At 39.2% G+C, this 22,212-nt stretch overlaps 1 protein-coding gene across 3 annotated transcripts in view; it reads left to right on the forward strand.

Annotated features, from left to right (window-relative positions):
- The window catches only part of ANKS1B (ankyrin repeat and sterile alpha motif domain containing 1B), a 157,576-nt gene that overhangs the window by 86,463 nt on the left and 48,901 nt on the right, over positions 1-22,212 (forward strand). For 2 of the 3 annotated variants that reach the window (XM_088479003.1, XM_088479002.1), the window contains one exon: positions 16,725-16,796. In XM_088479003.1, coding sequence (XP_088335129.1) covers positions 16,725-16,796 — 72 coding nt within the window. Of the gene's footprint in view, positions 1-15,326; positions 15,408-16,724; positions 16,797-22,212 lie in introns of all 3 variants that reach the window. The other variant, XM_088479001.1, reaches the window with a different exon arrangement.

Consider the following 22,212-nt stretch of genomic DNA (forward strand, 5'->3'; position numbering starts at 1 on the left):
ATAAGAGTAATAAGTTCCCTTATAGTAATACAGAGCACTATAAGAGTAATAAGTTCCCTTATAGTAATACAGAGCGCAATAAGAGTAATAAGTTCCCTTATAGTAATACAGAGCACGATAAGAGTAATAAGTTCCCTTATAGTAATACAGACCACAATAAGAGTAATAAGTTCCATTATAGTAATACAGAGCACAATAAGAGTAATAAGTTCCCCTATAGTAATACAGAGCACAATAAGATTAATAAGTTCCCTTATAGTAATACAGAGCACGATAAGAGTAATAAGTTCCCTTATAGTAATACAGACCACAATAAGAGTAATAAGTTCCCCTATAGTAATACAGACCACAATAAGAGTAATAAGTTCCCTTATAGTAATACAGAGCACAATAAGAGTAATAAGTTCCCTTATAGTAATACAGAGCACAATAAGAGTAATAAGTTCCCTTATAGTAATACAGAGCACAATAAGAGTAATAAGTTCCCTTATAGTAATACAGAGCACAATAAGAGTAATAAGTTCCCTTATAGTAATACAGAGCACAATAAGAGTAATAAGTTCCCTTATAGTATTACAGAGCACAATAAGAGTAATAAGTTCCCCTATAGTAATACAGAGCACAATAAGAGTAATAAGTTCCCTTATAGTAATACAGAGCACAATAAGAGTACTAAGTTCCCTTATAGTAATACAGAGCACAATAAGAGCAATAAGTTCTCTTATAGTAATACAGAGCGCAATAAGAGTAATAAGTTCCCTTACAGTAATACAGAGCACAATAAGAGCAATAAGTTCCCTTATAGTAATACAGAGCAAGATAAGAGTAATAAGTTCCCTTATAGTAATACAGAGCACAATAAGAGCAATAAGTTCCCTTATAGTAATACAGACCACAATAAGAGTAATAAGTTCCCTTATAGTAATACAGACCACAATAAGAGTAATAAGTTCCCTTATAGTAATACAGACCACAATAAGAGTAATAAGTTCCCTTATATTATTACAGAGCGCAATAAGAGTAATAAGTTCCCTTATACTAATACAGAGCACAATAAGAGTAATAAGTTCCATTATAGTAATACAGAGCACAATAAGAGTAATAAGTTCCCTTATAGTAATACAGAGCACAATAAGAGTAATAAGTTCCCTTATAGTAATACAGAGCACGATAAGAGTAATAAGTTCCCTTATAGTAATACAGACCACAATAAGAGTAATAAGTTCCCCTATAGTAATACAGACCACAATAAGAGTAATAAGTTCCCTTATAGTAATACAGAGCACAATAAGAGCAATAAGTTCTCTTATAGTAATACAGAGCACGATAAGAGTAATAAGTTCCCTTATAGTAATACAGACCACAATAAGAGTAATAAGTTCCCTTATAGTATTACAGAGCGCAATAAGAGTAATAAGTTCCCTTATACTAATACAGAGCACAATAAGAGTAATAAGTTCCATTATAGTAATACAGAGCACAATAAGAGTAATAAGTTCCCTTATAGTAATACAGAGCACAATAAGAGTAATAAGTTCCATTATAGTAATACAGAGCACGATAAGAGTAATAAGTTCCCTTACAGCAATACAGAGCACGATAAGAGTAATAAGTTCCATTATACTAATACAGAGCGCAATAAGAGTAATAAGTTCCCTTATAGTAATACAGAGCGCATTAAGAGTAATAAGTTCCCTTATAGTAATACAGAGCACGATAAGAGTAATAAGTTCCCTTATAGTAATACAGAGCACGATAAGAGTAATAATTTCCCTTACAGTAATACAGAGCACAATAAGAGCAATAAGTTCCCTTATAGTATTACAGAGCGCAATAAGAGTAATAAGTTCCCTTATAGTAATACAGAGCGCATTAAGAGTAATAAGTTCCCTTATAGTAATACAGAGCACGATAAGAGTAATAAGTTCCCTTATAGTAATACAGAGCACGATAAGAGTAATAATTTCCCTTACAGTAATACAGAGCACAATAAGAGCAATAAGTTCCCTTATAGTATTACAGAGCGCAATAAGAGTAATAAGTTCCCTTATAGTAATACAGAGCGCAATAAGAGTAATAAGTTCCCTTATACTAATACAGAGCACAATAAGAGTAATAAGTTCCCTTATAGTAATACAGAGCACAATAAGAGTAATAAGTTCCCTTATAGTAATACAGAGCGCAATAAGAGTAATAAGTTCCCTTATAGTAATACAGAGCGCAATAAGAGTAATAAGTTCCCTTATAGTAATACAGAGCGCAATAAGAGTAATAAGTTCCCTTATAGTAATACAGAGCACGATAAGAGTAATAAGTTCCCTTACAGTAATACAGAGCACAATAAGAGTAATAAGTTCCCTTATACTAATACAGAGCACAATAAGAGTAATAAGTTCCCTTATAGTAATACAGAGCACGATAAGAGTAATAAGTTCCCTTATAGTAATACAGAGCACGATAAGAGTAATAAGTTCTCTTATAGTAATACAGAGCACGATAAGAGTAATAAGTTCCCTTATAGTAATACAGAGCACAATAAGAGTAATAAGTTCCCTTATAGTAATACAGAGCGCAATAAGAGTAATAAGTTCCCTTATACTAATACAGAGCACAATAAGAGTAATAAGTTCCCTTATAGTAATACAGAGCACAATAAGAGTAATAAGTTCCCTTATAGTAATACAGAGCGCAATAAGAGTAATAAGTTCCCTTATAGTAATACAGAGCGCAATAAGAGTAATAAGTTCCCTTATAGTAATACAGAGCACGATAAGAGTAATAAGTTCCCTTACAGTAATACAGAGTGCAATAAGAGTAATAAGTTCCCTTATACTAATACAGAGCGCAATAAGAGTAATAAGTTCCCTTATAGTAATACAGAGCACGATAAGAGTAATAAGTTCCCTTATAGTAATACAGAGCACGATAAGAGTAATAAGTTCTCTTATAGTAATACAGAGCACGATAAGAGTAATAAGTTCCCTTATAGTAATACAGAGCACAATAAGAGTAATAAGTTCCCTTATACTAATACAGAGCACAATAAGAGTAATAAGTTCCCTTATAGTATTACAGAGCGCAATAAGAGTAATAAGTTTCCTTATAGAAATACAGAGTGCAGAAAGCTTTGAAACCCTGCTGGAGAGAAAGAGAAGAAAATTAAACCTATAGTTAGATAAGTGCTTTCTGCATCTTGCTAGTTGGTGAGGAAGACTGTATGCAGCTATTGTTGTGTACGGAAGATAATGTTTGCTGTGATTATTGGAATGGAAATGTTTACCTTTCTTATGTCTTTTAGTGGGTGACACTGGCTTAGGCAATATGTGACGCACAAGCGTTGGTTGTTTAAAAACCCATTGATGTCTGCAAAACTGTGCTGCAGGGAAAGCAGCCTGTAGGTTGTATTTCCTTGCAATTTATATGATTTCCCATGGAAGTCATTTTAAGCCAGACCAGGACCAATCCACGGCACTGACTGAAGGATTGATACCTACTTTGGACACACTCATTGACCAATCACTTTCAGTCCCTTGGGGGCTTTTTAATTCAATCGGAAGCTGAGCCAGGCACTGTTGTTGCTGAAATCATAGTAATGGCAACACGAGTGGAACAATTTTCCCACATTATATTTGGCATGCTGGGCTCGTGGACAACAATGAAATAACGCAGCACATAGTGACCACGAGAAACAATGCCTAACGTATTTCACTAGCATTTGTGTATAGTACATATGGTGCAGGGTAAGTATCAATAGATGTCTAGCTGTTAGTATTAACACAAATATTTTACTTGTGTGGATTAGCCCTTAGAATTATTTTACGAAACAGCGCAGAGACAAGAAAGAAATACACTCAATATACAGAATAACAGCCTTGAAATTCTACCCAATGGCCCCTTCTTCATAACATCTGCTGCAAATCCTGACAATTGATTTTGGTATCAGAGAGTGTGCAATGGCATTTATATTAGTAGTTAGTCTTAGTCCACACACGTTACTCTATAGAAAGAATGACAGGAGGTCAGTTGTCACTGTAAGCTGTGCAAGATAAACATGTGGAGAAAGTGGCTCCTTCAAGAGAAAACTAATTATCTAGTTACAGTAAGTCGAACACTCAGACGACATGCAATATCTATGATATGAAATGGTTTTGCCAAATAAAATGTGGATACATTTATGATATACTGTGTTTTATGCTTCTTTGAACATATCTTCGTAGGAAAACTGAAAAAGAAAATGCTTACAGTGTTTGTTGACATAAATATGTCGGCCTGAAATAACTCATTAATACAATATAAAGTGCTTAAACAGCATTGTTTTATTCCGTTATCATGATTAATAGCCGGAATGGTACTTGCCCACTATTTTCATACAGACAATTAAAAATGAGTCACAATCTGTTTTTCTGATGTGGCGCTAATGCATGTATTCCTTATATTCACTCACCTCAGTATAATTGCCCTATCACTCTGTTTAAGAGCACTCTAACCCCATGTATTTGTGTTGTAAGCAGGAAAGCTAATAAGAAAATAAAATCTATATTTAAGATGAGTCTAACTGGCGTCTGAGCTCATTATTGTGTTTCATTTTTATCTTATGCCCTTTTGGGATATCAGCCATTTTGAACTGGGTGAGGATAGAACGACCTGTAGCCAATCAGATTATTAGAATGCTTTGGGAAGCACAGAATATTTCAGTTGATCTAGTGGAAAGCAGTGACCTGTCCACTCGCGTGATAGTGTTAATGAGGACAGGGCTGCACGTGACAGGAGCAGTGTCATAACATGAAGAGTGATAAGCTTTTCAAGATCATGGGCTGAAACATAGGGAATTTATACATATTATTATCTCACTATCCAAATCATTTTCCTACTTATCTTCTCCAATCTCCCTCCCCCAATTGCTTACAAGAGCTGTCTTTGGGATTTTCTTCATGCATTTTGTAACTTTGCAGAGTTGCCTATACATTTTTACATTTCTTTAAGTTAGTTGTTCTGAAGCTTCAGAACTCTGTAATACTGTGAGCCAGCTTATACTTTTAAGGCAATCAACCATTTCATATGTTAAACTGGAGCATTCATCCCTATAGAAGCGTATTGGTTATTGGTTATATCTAGGGCACTTGCAAGAATTTTTGAGGACCCCTGACTTAGCAGAAGCTGATGACATCTGTTTGAGGACTTTTTTTTTTTCAGAGGCTGTTATTAGACAAGGTGACTTGTACCTCATGTGGAACATAGAAACATTTTCTGCTATTAGAAATGTAATAATGTTTACATGATCAGGATCTGTAATATCCTGTTATGCTTCATGCAGACTGATTACTGTAATAGCAATAAGAACACCACAAGTACTTGCCATGCTGTAATCTACACACAGAGAATTGTCCCTTTTTAAAAATTTTGTATTTTTATTAAAATTTTATAAACATACAAAACATTAAATTTTTTAAGTGTGATTACTCAGCATGTAAAATGCATCTTCAACAAGACCTATGCCCTTTTATTTTATTATTATTATTATTAGTTTATAAAGAGCTGACATATTATTCAGTGATGTACACTCATCATGACACATGAAATATACATATAATAATGTGAAACAGATGCTGCCTATAGGAGCTTACAATTTAAGGGCAAAATTTACTAAGCGGCGGGTTCTAAACCCCGGTTGGTTTGCTGGCGGTTTGGCGGCGGTTTTGCTATTCGCAGATTTACTAAGACCAAAACCACTGCAAAACCGCCGTCAAAACAAATTTTAGAATATAACAGAACAGGACTATCATTTAGAAACTGCCGCCAAACCGCCACCAAACCCCCGGGGTTTAGAACCCGCCGTCAAACCGCCTCCAAACTGCCAGGGTTTTAAACCCGCCGCTTAGTAAATTTTGCCCTAAGTATCAATTGACATAAAAAAAATATATATATATTAATGAAAACACAATTAAAAAATAGATAAACTCAAAAGAAGGTGAAAGCACAATGTATACAGTATATACTGTGCGTAGGGTATCGCTAACATTTGAGAAGGGACTTACGATCCCTGTGTATTACAGGGTGGAGAAGAGGAGGTGACCTAAAGTGATGGCAGAAAATAGCGTTTCATAGGCGTGTTATGGGCGTGCCGTGGACATGTCTGGGATTGCTGTTGCGCTCCCAATCGTAAATCCAATTCTTCAGGGCGCCGTGTTTAGGTGGATTTGAGGCAAGTCGCTAGAGTAGACTACTGCAAATGTCGATGGTGCGACGATATAGTATCAATGTGTGATGAGTGTTTACCATCGCCATCGCAATGCACCACGCAGCCTGCGCTACTCCGCCGCTGTGCATATTAAGACGCACCAACGGATGCATCGGACATATCATCAGAGATTGCACTTACCCTATGGAAGGTGCAATTTCTCCATCTTAAGATGGCCACCAGGGTCCGTGCAACTGCATCTTTGGATGCAGTCACTGACCGCAACACGCCTGCGTCTGGCTAGCCGCCCCCAGTTACCTCCCAGAAATGCCCACCAAAATTGCATGGATCTGCGTGCAATTACAATCTGCGTCTTTGTGTGCTAACTACATTGGGACACATGCGTTGTGTGACTCGACACCTGCACAGGCTGTAAACATGGTCCGCTTGCTTGCGGCATCCACATTACGTGCACCTCTGGATCAGGGCCTTAGGCTTTACTTGTGAAAGCCTAAACCTACTTTATTAAGTAAAAGCAAGAGGTGCACAACTCTCTCCCTTAATTTGTATTTATACTGTAAAAGCTTGCTGGGTATTTGTGAATGTCGTATTTCTCTAAATGAGGGTCTTACTTTATTCTGCATTGTACATCACAAATATTGTCATTGAAAGTGAGGATCCCTTGAACTCGGTGTCTTTGCATGGAATGATGTGTTTTCAGAAAGAAGTGACCTAGTTATTTAAAGACAGCTCTTTCTGCAGCTGCAGGTGCATTCCCTACACATAAAAGGGCTTTCAGACCCTATGAATGCGCCACTCTCTTAAATGTAAATGATGCACATTTAAAAAAAAAAAAAACAGGACATGACTGTCCATTTGTAATCAGGATGGTAGACGTTGGGGAATTCAACCTCCTCTTCACATTTCCGTTTACGAAATCAGTTCCTGAACCAACCTAAGTTGGCAGATTGGAATGTTTCCACTCTATAAGTCTATGTTGCCACTCTATATGCTGTTTTTGTTTCATATAATTCATATAATTTAATCTTTAATGCTAATTTGGCACTTATATAAATCTACCTGATTGTGTATATGGGTTTATTTCTAACATACATTTCCTAATATAGATAGGTTTAGAATAAATTTAAAGGCCCAGGGTTTTCCCATACAATTTATGTAATGGCATTTTCCATAGGTATATAGTTACCTACACATGTCAAAAACTAAAACTGAGGTATTTAATTTCATTTTTTAAATATTCTTTTCTTGTGGATCAGAAAACATAGCACAGAAATGGTAGGGTACAAGAAAATATATAAATAGTTTAAAGTAAATCAAAAAGTAAAGAAAGCCATATAACAAATGTAGAAGAAGACTATCTATCTATATATATATATATATATATATATACACACATATATATATACCACATGTATAAGAAGACAATATATACAATATAACAAATGTAGAAGATAATATATACGGTTTAACACACGTAGAAGACAATATATATACATTATAAAAAATGTAAAGATAATATATACAGTATAACTAATGTAGAAGACAATATATATAACAAATGTAGAAGAAGACAATATATGCAGTATAACAAATGTAGAAGACCATGTTATATATATACAGTATAATACATGTACAGTAGAAGACAATATATACAATATAACAAATGTAGAAGATAATATATACGGTTTAACACACGTAGAAGACAATATATATACATTATAAAAAATGTAAAGATAATATATACAGTATAACTAATGTAGAAGACAATATATATAACAAATGTAGAAGAAGACAATATATGCAGTATAACAAATGTAGAAGACCATGTTATATATATACAGTATAATACATGTACAGTAGAAGACAATATATACAATATAACAAATGTAGAAGACAATATATACAGAAGACAATATATACAGTATAACAAATGTAGACAAAGACAATATATATGACACACTGGGCCAAATGTAATAGGGTGAGAGTTTAGAAAATGTGAGAGTTTAGCAGTAAACTCTTACATTGGTTGAGTTTTATCTTCAAAATGGGAAAACATCTGGATGAGAGTTTAAATCGTGAGAGTTTTTTGAGTCTAAAAACATGCGAGTTTGCATGTTCTCGGACTCTATTACATTGGCCGAGTTTAAAAATTGTGAGAGTTTACTGCTAAACTCTCACATTTTCTAAACTCTCACCCTATTAGATTTGGCCCACTAGCTGAAGTACCCGGCATTAACCGGGTTTAAATTTTCAAGTTATTAAGTTATGTATCCCAGACCAATTGCCACCCCTCTGTGAAGTTTTCATCCAAATCCATCCAGTGGAAAGCCAAGAACAGGCTCCACCAGTCAAAGTTCTGCCCAGCGTTCACCAATGGGAGGTCCGACTGGGATCTTAACCCCCTAGTATGTCTTCTAGGATCCAATGTTACCACTTTGAGAAGTTTCTGTCCAAATCCATCCAGTGGAAGACTCAGAACATGATCCCCGTGTCAATTTCTGCCCAGCGTACACCAAAGGGAGGTCCAACCGGGACCCTAACACCCCTAAAACCTGACCAGGGTCCAACTGGACCACCTTGCGTTGGTTTCGCCTGTGAAGTTTTCATCCAAATCCATCCAGTGGAAGGTCCAGAACAGGCTCTCCGAGTCAAAGTTCTGCCCAGCGTACTCCAATTGGAGGTCCGACCAGAACCCTAACCCCCCTAAAACCTGGCCAGGATCCAATTGGACCCCACCAGCTACCTCAGCTAGTACACAATATAACAACTGTAGAAGAAGACAATATATACAGTATAACACATGTAGAAGAAGACAATATATACAATATATATTTAGACAGTACCTGGCGCTAATCAAATGGCAATTATTATAACTCAACATTAATTTTATCAGCAATTAAGCTGTTCAATTAATCATAGCAGCATAACACCATGTGAGCCCGTGACAGCATCTAAACACTTGTAGAACAAATTAAAAATACATATATAGGTGGTGCGCTAATTAAAAAGAGGTCCCAATGTGGCAGAACAATCAATCAGAACACCATCATTCAGATTTCTTAATATTTTACATTTTATATATTACTGACACAATTCTATACGAAAAAATAAATAAAGTCTATAAGGTTACAAATGCCAAGTGACTACAAATCCATAGCAGTTGTTAAACAAGAAAAAAATTTTTTGTTTGCTACTATATATTTTTAGTCTCACCACTGTGAGAGTTTTAGAAGCAAAGTTTCTGTAAGATAAACTGAGGTGCTGGATGGAAAGGATCCTCCTAGAATACACGTTTTATGAGCTGCTGCTCCAATTTGAATATATATAAGTTGCAATATTAGGACATCTTTAGCCCATACATGCTTTTTCAGGGTGATCAGTGTTAACCCCGGTTGGGCGTTTTACTCACAGTCCCCACAGACCACAGCCCAGGGAGGGATCGGGAACTTAGTCTGCTTTGTGGTCACGTCTCCCGTCACTGTGAGATCTTAGTATGCGGCAAGGTAATCCAGCTCGGGGCACTTTCCGGCCAGGCACCGCCTCCATCTCTCTGGGTCACCAATCCACAAAAAGTGCACAGTCCACCAGTACATAAAGATGGTTTCCAATCAATAAAGAGGGCTACAGATGTCACCCAGCAAAAGTCTTTTTGTAAGTCACAGGTAATTCTCTAACATGTTTCGCTCCATCAACGGGGGCTTTATCAAAGAGGTCTCTGACATAAAACTCGCTAAATAATAGACCTGCTTCAGGCTAGCAAGTATAGCCTGAGCAGGTGTGAGTTACACAGAAACATGCCAAGATCAGTGAGATCCCTGCATGCTTCTTTGTTAAATACCTATTAAAAGTGTCAAATAAAATAAAAAAATGTTGGGTTTCTCCCTGAAATCATAACCAGCACCAGGCTTTTCTGATTCGGTCCTGCTTTTGAAATACGAGGGAAAAAGACATATGGTTCCCCCGTATTTTCATCAACCAGCACCAGGCTCAGTGAGCCAGTCCTGGTTGTGGAAATACAGGGGACAAAATGAATATAGGTCCCCTGTATTTTCCACAACCAGCACCGGGGGTCTAATGACGCAGCCATGGAATCCTTTCACCGGGTCTCCCGGCCAAAGAATTCATCACCACTCACTAGTGAGCCTAGGCTGGGAATCCCTGGGTGGGGAGGTGGGGAACCCCCTCAATAAAGAAATTCCCCCTCCAGGGCACCACAGGCCTGGGCTCATAGCCCAAGGCTATGCCCGGCACCCCTGGGCGGTGGGTGCCGGGTTGATTGTGTAAAAGTAGATGAAATAATATTATCTTTTACAGGAGAACTAGAGGTCCCAGCATACCTCCCTCACATGGAGGTAATTGGAGAACCTCAAATACCTGCATGTGGTGCATTAAAGGCCCCCTGGTACCTCTAGTTCACTTGTAAAAGAAATATAAAAAACCCACAGTTCATGGACACGGAAGGTTTCAATATTATATTACACCTACACTCACTCATTCATAGGCAAACGCAGGGGGGGTTTCCGTCTGCCTGGAAACCCCCTTCCCCAGCCCACACCATGACCACAATAGAAATTGTAATATAATGGACTTTTACTAGCGCTGCATGTTCTTCTCAGCATCATAAAAGAAATAAATAGCACCACCTGTGGCTCTTTTAACATGTATCAGCCAGTAATAAATAACCTGTGCACCAATTAGGGGATTTTGAAAACATGCACTGTTAGGGATGCACTGCTATAGAGCCCAATATTTACATATATGTCCAGGGCAGTGCTAGGTTCTTCTGCTGCTCCCCCAGACTCCCGGACTTGCCCTGGAATGGTGCCCACATCTAAAATAAAAACATTCAGCTCAGGCAGGATGGCTATACTACCGCATTTAATGGCTTACTGTGATCGCTGGTCCTGTATATGCTGGAATTATGACACACAATACACTATGTATGACACATATTAAAGCTGGATAAGTGTTAATTATGCCCTCTTCATGGACAGGCCACACTCGCTCTAAAATCAAGTATTTGGAAACCCCCCTCTAGAAGTCCTGTGTTTCCGGCTGTCATTCACTCACTCACACATACCTACAATCTCTGTAGCCATTCACGTCCTCTTCTCCAAGTTGCATCCACGTAACCTGTAAAAAAAAAAATCCATACTCACCTACCCCTTGTTCCGGTCCTCTTCTGTCCATTTAGGCATGCACCCTCCAAACATAACCCTGCAAACAGATGGCGGCACTGTCAGGTTTTAAGTGTCACAAAGAAGCCAAGGAGACTGGCTTGTGTTTGCAAGGATATCTATCATTCTCATATCTATCTATCTATCTATCTCATATCTATCTATTTTTCTCATATCTATCTTTCTCATTATCTATCTATCTATCTATCTATCTATCTATCTATCTCATACAGGGGCGTAACCAGAGGTATGGGGGCCCTATAGCATCTTTCTTATATCTATCTATCTATCTATCTATCTCATATCTATCTATCTATCTATCTTATTTTTCTCATATCTATCTTTCTCATTATCTATCTATCTATCTATCTATTTTTCTCATATCCATCTATCTTTCTCATTATCTATCTATCTATCTATCTAATATCTATCTATCTATCTATCTATCTATCTATCTATCTAATACAGGGGCGTAACCAGAGGTATGGGGGCCCTATACCATCTTTCTCATTATCTATCTATCTATCTATCTATCTATCTATCTATCTATCTATCTCATACAGGGGCGTAACCAGAGGTATGGGGGCTCTATAGCAAAATCCCCCCCCCTCCCAGTCCCGTAATCCTTACCTCCTCCTGAGCCCAGCACGCTGCTCCATCTCATCTCACTGAAGCTTGGAGGAGGCATGGACATGGTCTGGGGATGTCATCATAGCTACGCCTCCTCCCAGCTTCTGAGAGAGCCGATGTCATTTTTAATCAGGCGCCAGGCGCGAGTCAATCAGGACTTTCAGACAGCGTTCCCAGTCATGCAGTGCGCGGGTGACGTCATGACGTCACCCGCGCGCTGAGGATCCTGTGTGGCCGCGTCTGCTGGATCATGTTAGATCCAGTCAGCGCGCAAGTGAGAGCGACATCCCGGACGGCTGCGAGTCAGGTAAGTGCACTACAATAAGGGACACTGCTACAGGGCGGCCTGCAAGGGGGGTGCCTGCATAAGGGTCACTTCTACACGGGGGCCTGCAAGGGGGTGGCCTGCATAAGGGGCACTTCTACAAGGGGGCCTGCATAAGGGGCACTTCTACAAGGTGGCCTGCATAAGGGGCACTTCTACAAGGGGGCCTGCAAGGGGGTGGCCTGCATAAGGGGCACTTCTACAAGGGGGCCTGCATAAGGGGCACTGCTGTCAATGATAATATAAGACCTACTCCGAAAATAAGCCCTATGGTGTTTTTTTTAACAAAAAAAAAAATAAGACAGTGTCTTATTATCGGGGAAACACGGTAAAGATATACTTTCATTTTGGTAGTAAAGGCGACTATCTATAGACTCCCAAGTGTACAAGAGGCTGAAATATATTTAGTCTCTTGTACACTATTACAAAGTGAATAGGCAGATACGGCAAGGTAAGATGTGACTGGTCTGAATGATGTGAGTGATGTTTATATGTGTTATCAGAAGGACCAAATTAGGGCCTGATAATTATGTTAAAGAGGTATTTGTTATATTTCTGTAAACACTGAAATTATAATGCTGATGAACACTATAAAGTAAACTAGCAATTTGTTTTTAACATATCAGTGATGACACTATGGGGTATATTTACTAAAGTGCCGATTTTTATAGCAACCAATCAGATTCTACTTAACATTTATCTAGTACCTTCTAGACGATAATAGCTAGAATCTGATTGGTTGCTATGGGCAACATCTTTAGTTCTAAAAACCTGCACATTACTACCTATAACCCCATTGTTCTAAATCAACCAAGAATATTTTTTAGAATGTGTTCCTTCAAAATCATTCAGCTCGATCTTAAATTTTAGCCTTGCCAGAAGACAAAATGGCTGCAGCAGCACAATTTAGGAAATGTATTCAGTTGAATGAAGTCCAGGATTTCAGACATCAATTCATGTGTAATGTGTGTTACTTCAGATATTTCATTGTTGGGAGTTAGACTATGCAAATGTATTCATTGGTGAATAACTAATTTACGACTATTCCACTGTCTGCCATAATTGCCATGGTGCTGATAATATACATGGGACTTCACTTTATATGGTTTCCTGGAATTATAGGCGCTGGGTTCATTTCACCAGGACAGAATCAAATCTCTAGCCAAATACTAGTTTTACAAAGCTCATCCAGTTTTAAGATGTCAGGTTTCAAAAAGTCACAAAGCACATACCTCAGGCCTAGGAAGAAATAATCATGAGATACTGGCCCCGCAATGGATTAATACCTGTTTCCTTATCATTATTATTACAGTCCACAAAATGGCTGCCATCAATGTGTATAGGTGACAAGAGCACTTCCATTATCAGGGTTCTGCTGTCTTATATATGCTAGTAATAAGTTGACAAGTTCCCTGTGTATTAATGCTGTAATATTATGTATTTACCTTAATTTTTAGTCTGCTGGAATGTATTATCTCTTATTCTGTGTACTATATACAATGTCAGGCACTTTATCTTTAGACTTCTCCTGCCAAGGACTCTGGTGTGCCCCTTACCCAACCTCACTCTCCTACCCCTTTGTTCCCTTTTCCTCTTGCAGATTCCTCATTCCCATCCCTTGTTATGCCGTATTACCTCCTTCAGATCTTCACCCTTAGGGGTCATACTCATTGCGTTTATTTTGGGAATGCACCAGTTGTGCCAGTTCATCCCTGCCTGAACTGAGAGCCTATACATTACTTCCACACGCTGCTGGGTGATCACAATGGGGTGCTTCTATGAAACTTGGTGCATAGGGAAAATGTGCTGCCACACATAGCAACCAATCAGATGTTTGCTATCAATTTCTAAACTTTATTCAAATAATGACAGCTATAATCTGATTGGTTGCTATAAGTTACAGCTCGTTTTTCTGTACTAGTTTCCATACATTTACCCTACAATGAGCTACATCATAATAATTGATGATCACATCTCTTTAAATCATTGCCTTTGATCTAAGCTTCTGTTCTAGAGAACAGTATATAAGATAATTATATTTAAGATTTATCATAGTGAAATAACATATTAATGCACAGACAAATTAAATAAACCATCTCTTCCCTTGTTTGTTATAGTAATTTAGTCAATATAGTAGCCATTCACTGCCCCATAGCCCCAGGATGTGTTGACTCACTCTTGTCCCCACTTAACATCTTCCAATATCAATTTTATGCTAATGCAAATTTTATCTGGCAATGATAGAAAGCAATGTGACTTCAACCTTTAGAAGCATTTAACCCCTCGTCACATTTATACTATGCACTGAAGATCACCATTTTCACCATACAAGACCCGTTTGGGTGTAGAATGGGCAAACGTTATTTTTGGAATTAGATAAAACAGGGTGAAGTTCTTGCATTCAAAGCCTTTCACTGTTCGGGTTCTCGGCAGCAAAAGGCCAACCTTACTACTGAACTTATTTCTCTGGAAGATCCAAACATTTTTCTGAAATTGTGTTGTAAAACTCATGTCAATAATGACTGTTTATTCCATTGGGGATATTATGTAAATCTAATTTTAAAACACCGTATAATTCCAGAGAAATAAAAATAAGTTTCCTTTGTCATTGTTTTGCACTTAAATAAAAAAATGGTATTCTTTAAAGCACTGCTCCTCCCATAATTCCCTTTATGCAAAAACACCCTGCACAAATATCCACATTTCACTGTTTGCTAACAATGCACAAAAAAATTCTCAGCTGAACCAGACAGCAGCCATTTTGTAATCCCGAATTTGCCAGCCAATGGCATGGTCGTGATACATGGCATGAAATACTGTAGAGATTGTAAACCATTGAAAATGCATGTCAATCATGGTCAGGGGCATGGTGCTTTAAGGCCTGTTTTCTAGGGAAATTGTTAATTTTCTACACAAATTTTGTTTGATCCATCAAAAAAGGATTCCTTTGTTTGTCTAGTTTCAGAAAATGTCTAGTATGTTTTTCTTTGTTTAGAGCATGCCATTTGGGGGAAAGTATGGACCCATATTAAAACCCGTTCCTCACCCCCAGTGTTCCTGGTCTGAGATGATAAAGGTATATAGTGCACTTATGTTTACTTCACTTTGTTACGTGTTAGGTAAAACAGAAAAAAAAATCAGAAGATGTCTTGTTAAAATTTGAACTCAGGTACAGCGACTTTGTCCAAAATAATATGCATTATTATATATTATTATCTGTTATACATACATAGAATTCTTCATAAATATTGCATTAATAAAATATATCGGCAAGAGCGTTGACCCCATCACTGTACCATATGATTTCAAAATAGACCATAGGCAATTATTTTAATTTTATATGCTATATACATTTCATTGACACATGGGACAGCTAATGTGGCAATGTATTCTACACCAATATCAATTGCCTTTTATTTTATTTCTAGCATATTTAAGTATTATGCCACAACCATTATTGTTTGCTGATACATATATTTAGGACGTGTCTTTCCTCTTCACTGAAATTATGTATCAACACTATGGGCCTGATTCATCATGGATCGCAACTGGAAAAGCGTACACAGATTGGCCGATGGTGCATACTGCGCATGCACCACAGTGCGCATGCGTGAGTTGACATCGCAAACGCACTGCGATCACAAACGCAGATACAAAGTAATCGCAGATCGAGGAAAGGGACTTGAGCGTTTGGGGGTGGTGACGGGAGTGGTTGGAGAAATGCAGGTGTGATTGTCCGTTTGAACTCCGTTTCCTGGGCGTGCATAAATTGGCCACTGCAATGGCATATGCAGCTTGAGTACTCACTGTGTGCAAAGACAGTTGGAATTTCTGAGTAAGGTCAGACCTGCTGTAATTGTGCATGAGGAGCCGATGTTACCGATGAATACGCAGGTCTGCGAGGTTTTACGGATGTACGAAAGCGGTAGTTGGCGTCTCTCTGCTGGTTTTTCGATTGCAAACATTAGCATATTTTCACAGATCTGCGTGCGTATTCGCAGTTGTGATCGCAATAGTGATCCGTAGTGAATCAGGCCCTATATATATATATATTTGTGTATATATATATAAAATATCTTTCCCCTGCATAATATTTTCTGTGGAGCAAGGAAACTCTCCTTGGTGTTGGCATGCACTGCAGTTGACTTGCTATACAGCAGGGTTAATTGATATTTTGGAAATACAGTGTGCTGTAGAATGTTGTCCTTAAATATTTTAGTGTTATTGTTGTCAATTGATCAGTGAATTATCTCCAGTGATTGCATCATTCCATTTGATGTTGTCTATCTATACAGATATGTAATGAACTAACAATGTGTCTTATTCAGACAAGTCCACTGTTTGTGCTTTTGTGTTAGTTTTCCGCATAAAACTAAACATGTTCCTATTTTAGTATTTAGGATCGATGCTGATAAAGGAATTGAGAGGGACGGAGTCAACACAAGATGCCTGTTCAAAAATGAGGGTAGGTTGTGACTCTGATTTGGAAAATCATTTTCTAAATTCAGCAGCAAAACTGATCTTCCTGTCTTACCACTCCACATCCACCGCTCCATTCTGTCACTCCCTACATTGGCTATATACCCTGCATACTCCTCGACTAACTCCTGTCCTGCAAAGCTGTCAGCAATATTCTTCTACTCTTACACCTAATTCATACTGTGCCTGTGTCTCATGTACTCTAATAACCAATTTTAATTGCCCTCTCCAGTATTTCTACCATACCCCTGCCAACTGTGGATTTCCCTAGGATGACCAACCATAGTCTCCCCACAACCTCCAAAACTTTAAATGCTCCCTCAAAAACTCTCTCTTTACTATAGCCTGACATTGCCCACACTGAGCACTGCTTGCTTCTACACCAATCACATTGAGCACTGCTTTCTTCTACACCAGTCACACCGAGCGCTGCTTGCTTCTACACCAGTCATACTGAGCACTGCTTTCTTCTATACCAGTCATACTGAGCACTGCTTTCTTCTACACCAGTCATACTGAGCACTGCTTGCTTCTACACCAGTCATACTGAGCACTGCTTTCTTCTATACCAGTCATACTGAGCACTGCTTTCTTCTACACCAGTCATACTGAGCACTGCTTTCTTCTACACCAGTCATACTAAGCGCTGCTTTCTTCTACACCAGTCATACTGAGCGCTGCTTGCTTCTACACCTGTCATGCTGAGCACTGCTTGCTTCTACACCAGACATACTGAGGACTGCATTCTTATACACCAGTCACACTGAGCGCTGCATGCTTCTACACTAGTCATACTGAGCGCTGCTTGCTTCTACACAAGTCACACTGAGCGCTGCATGAGCGCTGCTTGCTTCTACACCAGTCACACTGAGCACTGCTTGCTTCTACCAGCAGTCATACTGAGCACTGCTTGCTTCTACACCAGTCACAATAAGCACTGCTTGCTCCTACCACGTCACACTGAGCGCTGCTTGCTTCTACACCAGTCATACTGAGCACTGCTTGCTTCTACACCAGTTATACTGAGCGCTTCTTGCTTCTACACCAGTCAAACTAAGCACTGCTTGCTTCTACACCAGTCACTCTGAGCACTGCTTGCTTCTACAACAGTAACATTGAGCACTGCTTTCATCTACACCAGTCACACTGACCACTGCTTGCTCTACACCAGTCACACTAAGCACTGCCTGCTTCTACACCAGTCACACTAAGCACTGCCTGCTTCTACACCAGTCACACTAAGTGCTGCTTGCCTCTTAGTCTGACACTAGACTTACTGGACACTACTTGCTTCCACACCAGTCATACTGAGCACTGCTACACCAGTCATACTGAGCGCTGCTCGCTTCTACACTAGTAACATTGAGCACTGCTCTCTTCTACACCAGACACACTAAGCACTGCTGGCTTTTACACCAGTCACACTAAGCACTGCTTGCTTTTACACCAGTCACACTAAGCACTGCTTGCCTCTGAGCCTGACACTAGTCTTACTGGACACTACTTGCTTCTGAACTTGACACTAGTCATACTGCTTGCGTCTGTATCCACCAGTTACACTGACACCTGCTTGCTACTGCACCAGTAACACTGCCCACTGCTTGCTTCTGCACCAGTAACACTGCCCACTGCTTGCTTCTGCACCAGTCACACTGAGCAATGCTTGCTTCTACACCAGTTATGCTGAGCACTGCTTTCTTCTACACCAGTCATACTGAGTGCTGCTTGCTTCTACACCAGTTACACTGAGCACTGCTTGCTTCTACACCAGTCATACTGAGCACTGCTTGCTTCTACACCAGTCATACTGAGCACTGCTTGCTTCTACATCAGTCACACTCAGCACTGCTTGCTTCTACATCAGTCATACAGAGCACTGCTTGCTTCTATATCAGTCACACTGAGCACTGCTTGCTTCTACATCAGTCACACTGAGCACTGCTTGCTTCTACACCAGTCACACTCAGCACTGCTTGCTTTTACACCAGTCACACTGAGCACTGCTTGCTTCTATATCAGTCACACTGAGCACTGCTTGCTTCTACATCAGTCACACTGAGCACTGCTTGCTTCTACATCAGTCACACTGAGCACTGCTTGCTTCTACACCAGTCACACTGAGCACTGCTTGCTTCTACACCAGTCACACTGAGCACTGCTTGCTTTTACACCAGTCACACTCAGCACTGCTTGCTTTTACACCAGTCACACTCAGCACTGCTTGCTTTTACACCAGTCACACTGAGCACTGCTTGCTTCTATATCAGTCACACTGAGCACTGCTTGCTTCTACATCAGTCACACTGAGCACTGCTTGCTTCTACACCAGTCACACTGAGCACTGCTTGCTTCTACACCAGTCACACTGAGCACTGCTTGCTTCTACATCAGTCACACTGAGCACTGCTTGCTTTTACACCAGTCACACTGAGCACTGCTTGCTTTTACACCAGTCACACTGAGCACTGCTTGCTTCTACATCAGTCATACAGAGCACTGCTTGCTTCTATATCAGTCATACTGAGCACTACTCGCTTCTACACCAGTCATACTGAGCACTGCTTGCTTCTACACCAGTAACATTGAGCACTACTCGCTTCTACACCAGTCACACTAAGCACTGCCTGCTTCTACAACAGTAACATTGAGCACTGCTTTACTCAAACAAAGATGAACGAAGACACTTTTTAATAAACGAAAGTGGAGAATTAAGTGGCTAAAAGACACAGCCATTTAACCCTATGAGTTGGCATATTGTACTTTGTGCTTATTGAAATCTATTTATAATCAGCATACATCTATATATTGTGATTAACAAATATCCTGCTCTTTTTTATTCAGCTGGTTTCCGATAATTGAATGATTATGTTATTAGGTTTTTATTTTTATGTTATGGTTTAATTTTTAGGTAATGTTTATGTAGATATTGTGCTTTTTTGTACAGAGAACAGATATATATATATATATATATATATATATATATACAGTCAGGTCCATAAATATTGGGACATTAACAGAATTTTCATATTTTGTCCTCTATTCACCACCACAATGGCTTTGAAATGAAACAAACAAGATGTGCTTTAACTGCAGACTTTCAGATTTAATTTGAGGGTAATTACATCCAAATCAGGTGAACGGTTTCAATATGTGCCTCCCACTTTTTTAGGGGCCAAAAGTAATGGGACTATCAACTCAAAAGCTATTTCATGGACAGGTGTGGGCTATTCCCTCATTATTTCATTATCAATTAAGCAGGTAAAAGGTCTGGAGTTGATTCTAGGTGTGACATTTGCATTTGGAATCAGTTGCTGTCGACTCTCAAGATGAGATCCAAAGAGCTGTCAATATTAGTGAACCAAGCCATCATTATGCTGAAAAATCAAAACAAACCCATCAGAGAGATAGCAAAAACATTAGGTATGGCCAAATCAACTGTTTGGAACATTCTTAAAAAGAAAGAATGCACCGGAGAGCTCAGCAACACCAAAAGACCCGGAAGACCACGGAAAACAACTGTGGTGGATGACAGAAGAAATATTTCCCTGGTGAAGAAAAACCCCTTCACAACAGTTGGCCAAATCAAGAACACTCTCCAGGAGGTAGATGTATATGTGTCAAAGTCAACAATCAAGAGAAGACTTCACAAGAGTGAATATAGAGGGTTCACCACAAGATGTAAACCATTGGTGAGCCACAAAAACAGGAAGACCAGATTAGAGTTTGCCAAACAACATCTAAAAAAGCCATTACAGTCTGGAACAACATCCTATGGACAGATGAGACAAAGATCAACTTGTACCAGAGTGATGGGAAGAGAAGAGTATGGAGAAGGAAAGGAACTGCTCATGATCCAAAACATACCACCTCATCAGTGAAGCATGGTGGTGGTAGTGTCATGGCATGGGCATGTATGGCTGCCTAATGGAACTGGTTCCCTTGTATTTATTGATGATGTGACTGCTGACAAAAGCAGCAGAATGAATTCTGAAGTGTTTGGGGCAATATTATACGCTCATATTCAGTCAAATGCTTCAGAACTCATTGGACGGCGCTTCACAGTGCAGATGGACAATGACCCGAAGCATACTGCAAAAGCAACCAAAGAGTTTTTTAAGGCTAAAAAGTGGAATGTTATGCAATGGCCAAGTCAATCCCCTGACCTGAATCCGATTGAGCATGCATTTCACTTGATGAGGACAAAACTGAAGGGAAAATGCCCCAAGAACAAGCAGGAACTGAAGACATTTGCAGTAGAGGCCTGGCAGAGCATCACCAGGGATGAAACCCAGCGTCTGGTGATGTCTATGCGTTCCAGACTTCAGGCTGTAATTGCCTGCAAAGGATATGCAACAAAGTATTAAAAAGTGAAAGTTAGATTTAGGATGGTTTAGTTTGTCCCATTACTTTTGGCCCCTTAAAAAGTGGGAGGCACATATAGAAACCGTTGTAATTCCTACACCGTTCACCTGATTTGGATGTAATTACCCTCAAATTAAATCTGAAAGTCTGCAGTTAAAGCACATCTTGTTTGTTTCATTTCAAAGCCATTGTGGTGGTGAATAGAGGACAAAATATGAAAATTCTGACAATGTCCCAATATTTATGCACCTGACTGTATATATATATATATATATATATATATATATATGTGATAAATTAAACTGTAGCTATTTATGTGGACAGCGCTCCTAACTTTCCTTTATAAGTATATATATAGTTGTAGTACATGAGAGAGAGGTCGATGTTTTCAGGATCTGCGTCCAATACTGCCTTGGTGTACACAGTTGCTGGCAGCTGCGAGGGCTCCAGTGAGCGTTTCAATACTAATTCCGCCGGCTGATGCATTTGTGTATTCTAGCAATTTCTAAGCGGCAAAATTCGCAAATGTGTTTGCATTAGTGTACAACTCTGAGGCCAATTATTTCTAGAAACATCCACTTCAATAAGTTAGTAACTCTCAGTAACCAAAATTACAATATAGCCTGTTTGGCCACTGTGACCAGCACCGTCAAAAATGGAAGCAATTAAGTAATATATGTAGAGGACTGCCAGTGCATTACCGTAGTCGCCCGCAGCAACAAGCAACTTGCAGTGTGATGGACAGTCAGGGAGCATTTGGGAGAGGTAACGGGGAGTGACAGCAAAGAACGCAGGCGTGTTGAGACCGTTTCAGGGGGGTTGTCTCATCCTGTAGCTGTGAGCCCGTACGCAAGGAATATGGCTCCGAGGTCTCAATTTCTGCTACCTTCCTGCAGGACCATAGACTCATTCAGGACTGCGATAAACGAATGATTTACTGCAACATTTTACGCAAATGCTTAGATTTGCAAAGCTGCAGGTGGGCGTCTCAATACATCTCCCTGCGGCTGCAACATTTGCATATTTTCACATCGCAGCTG

The sequence above is a fragment of the Taudactylus pleione genome, unplaced genomic scaffold (assembly GCF_031769625.1).
Source record: "Taudactylus pleione unplaced genomic scaffold, aTauple2 ptg000225l, whole genome shotgun sequence".
Lineage (NCBI taxonomy): Eukaryota > Metazoa > Chordata > Amphibia > Anura > Myobatrachidae > Taudactylus > Taudactylus pleione.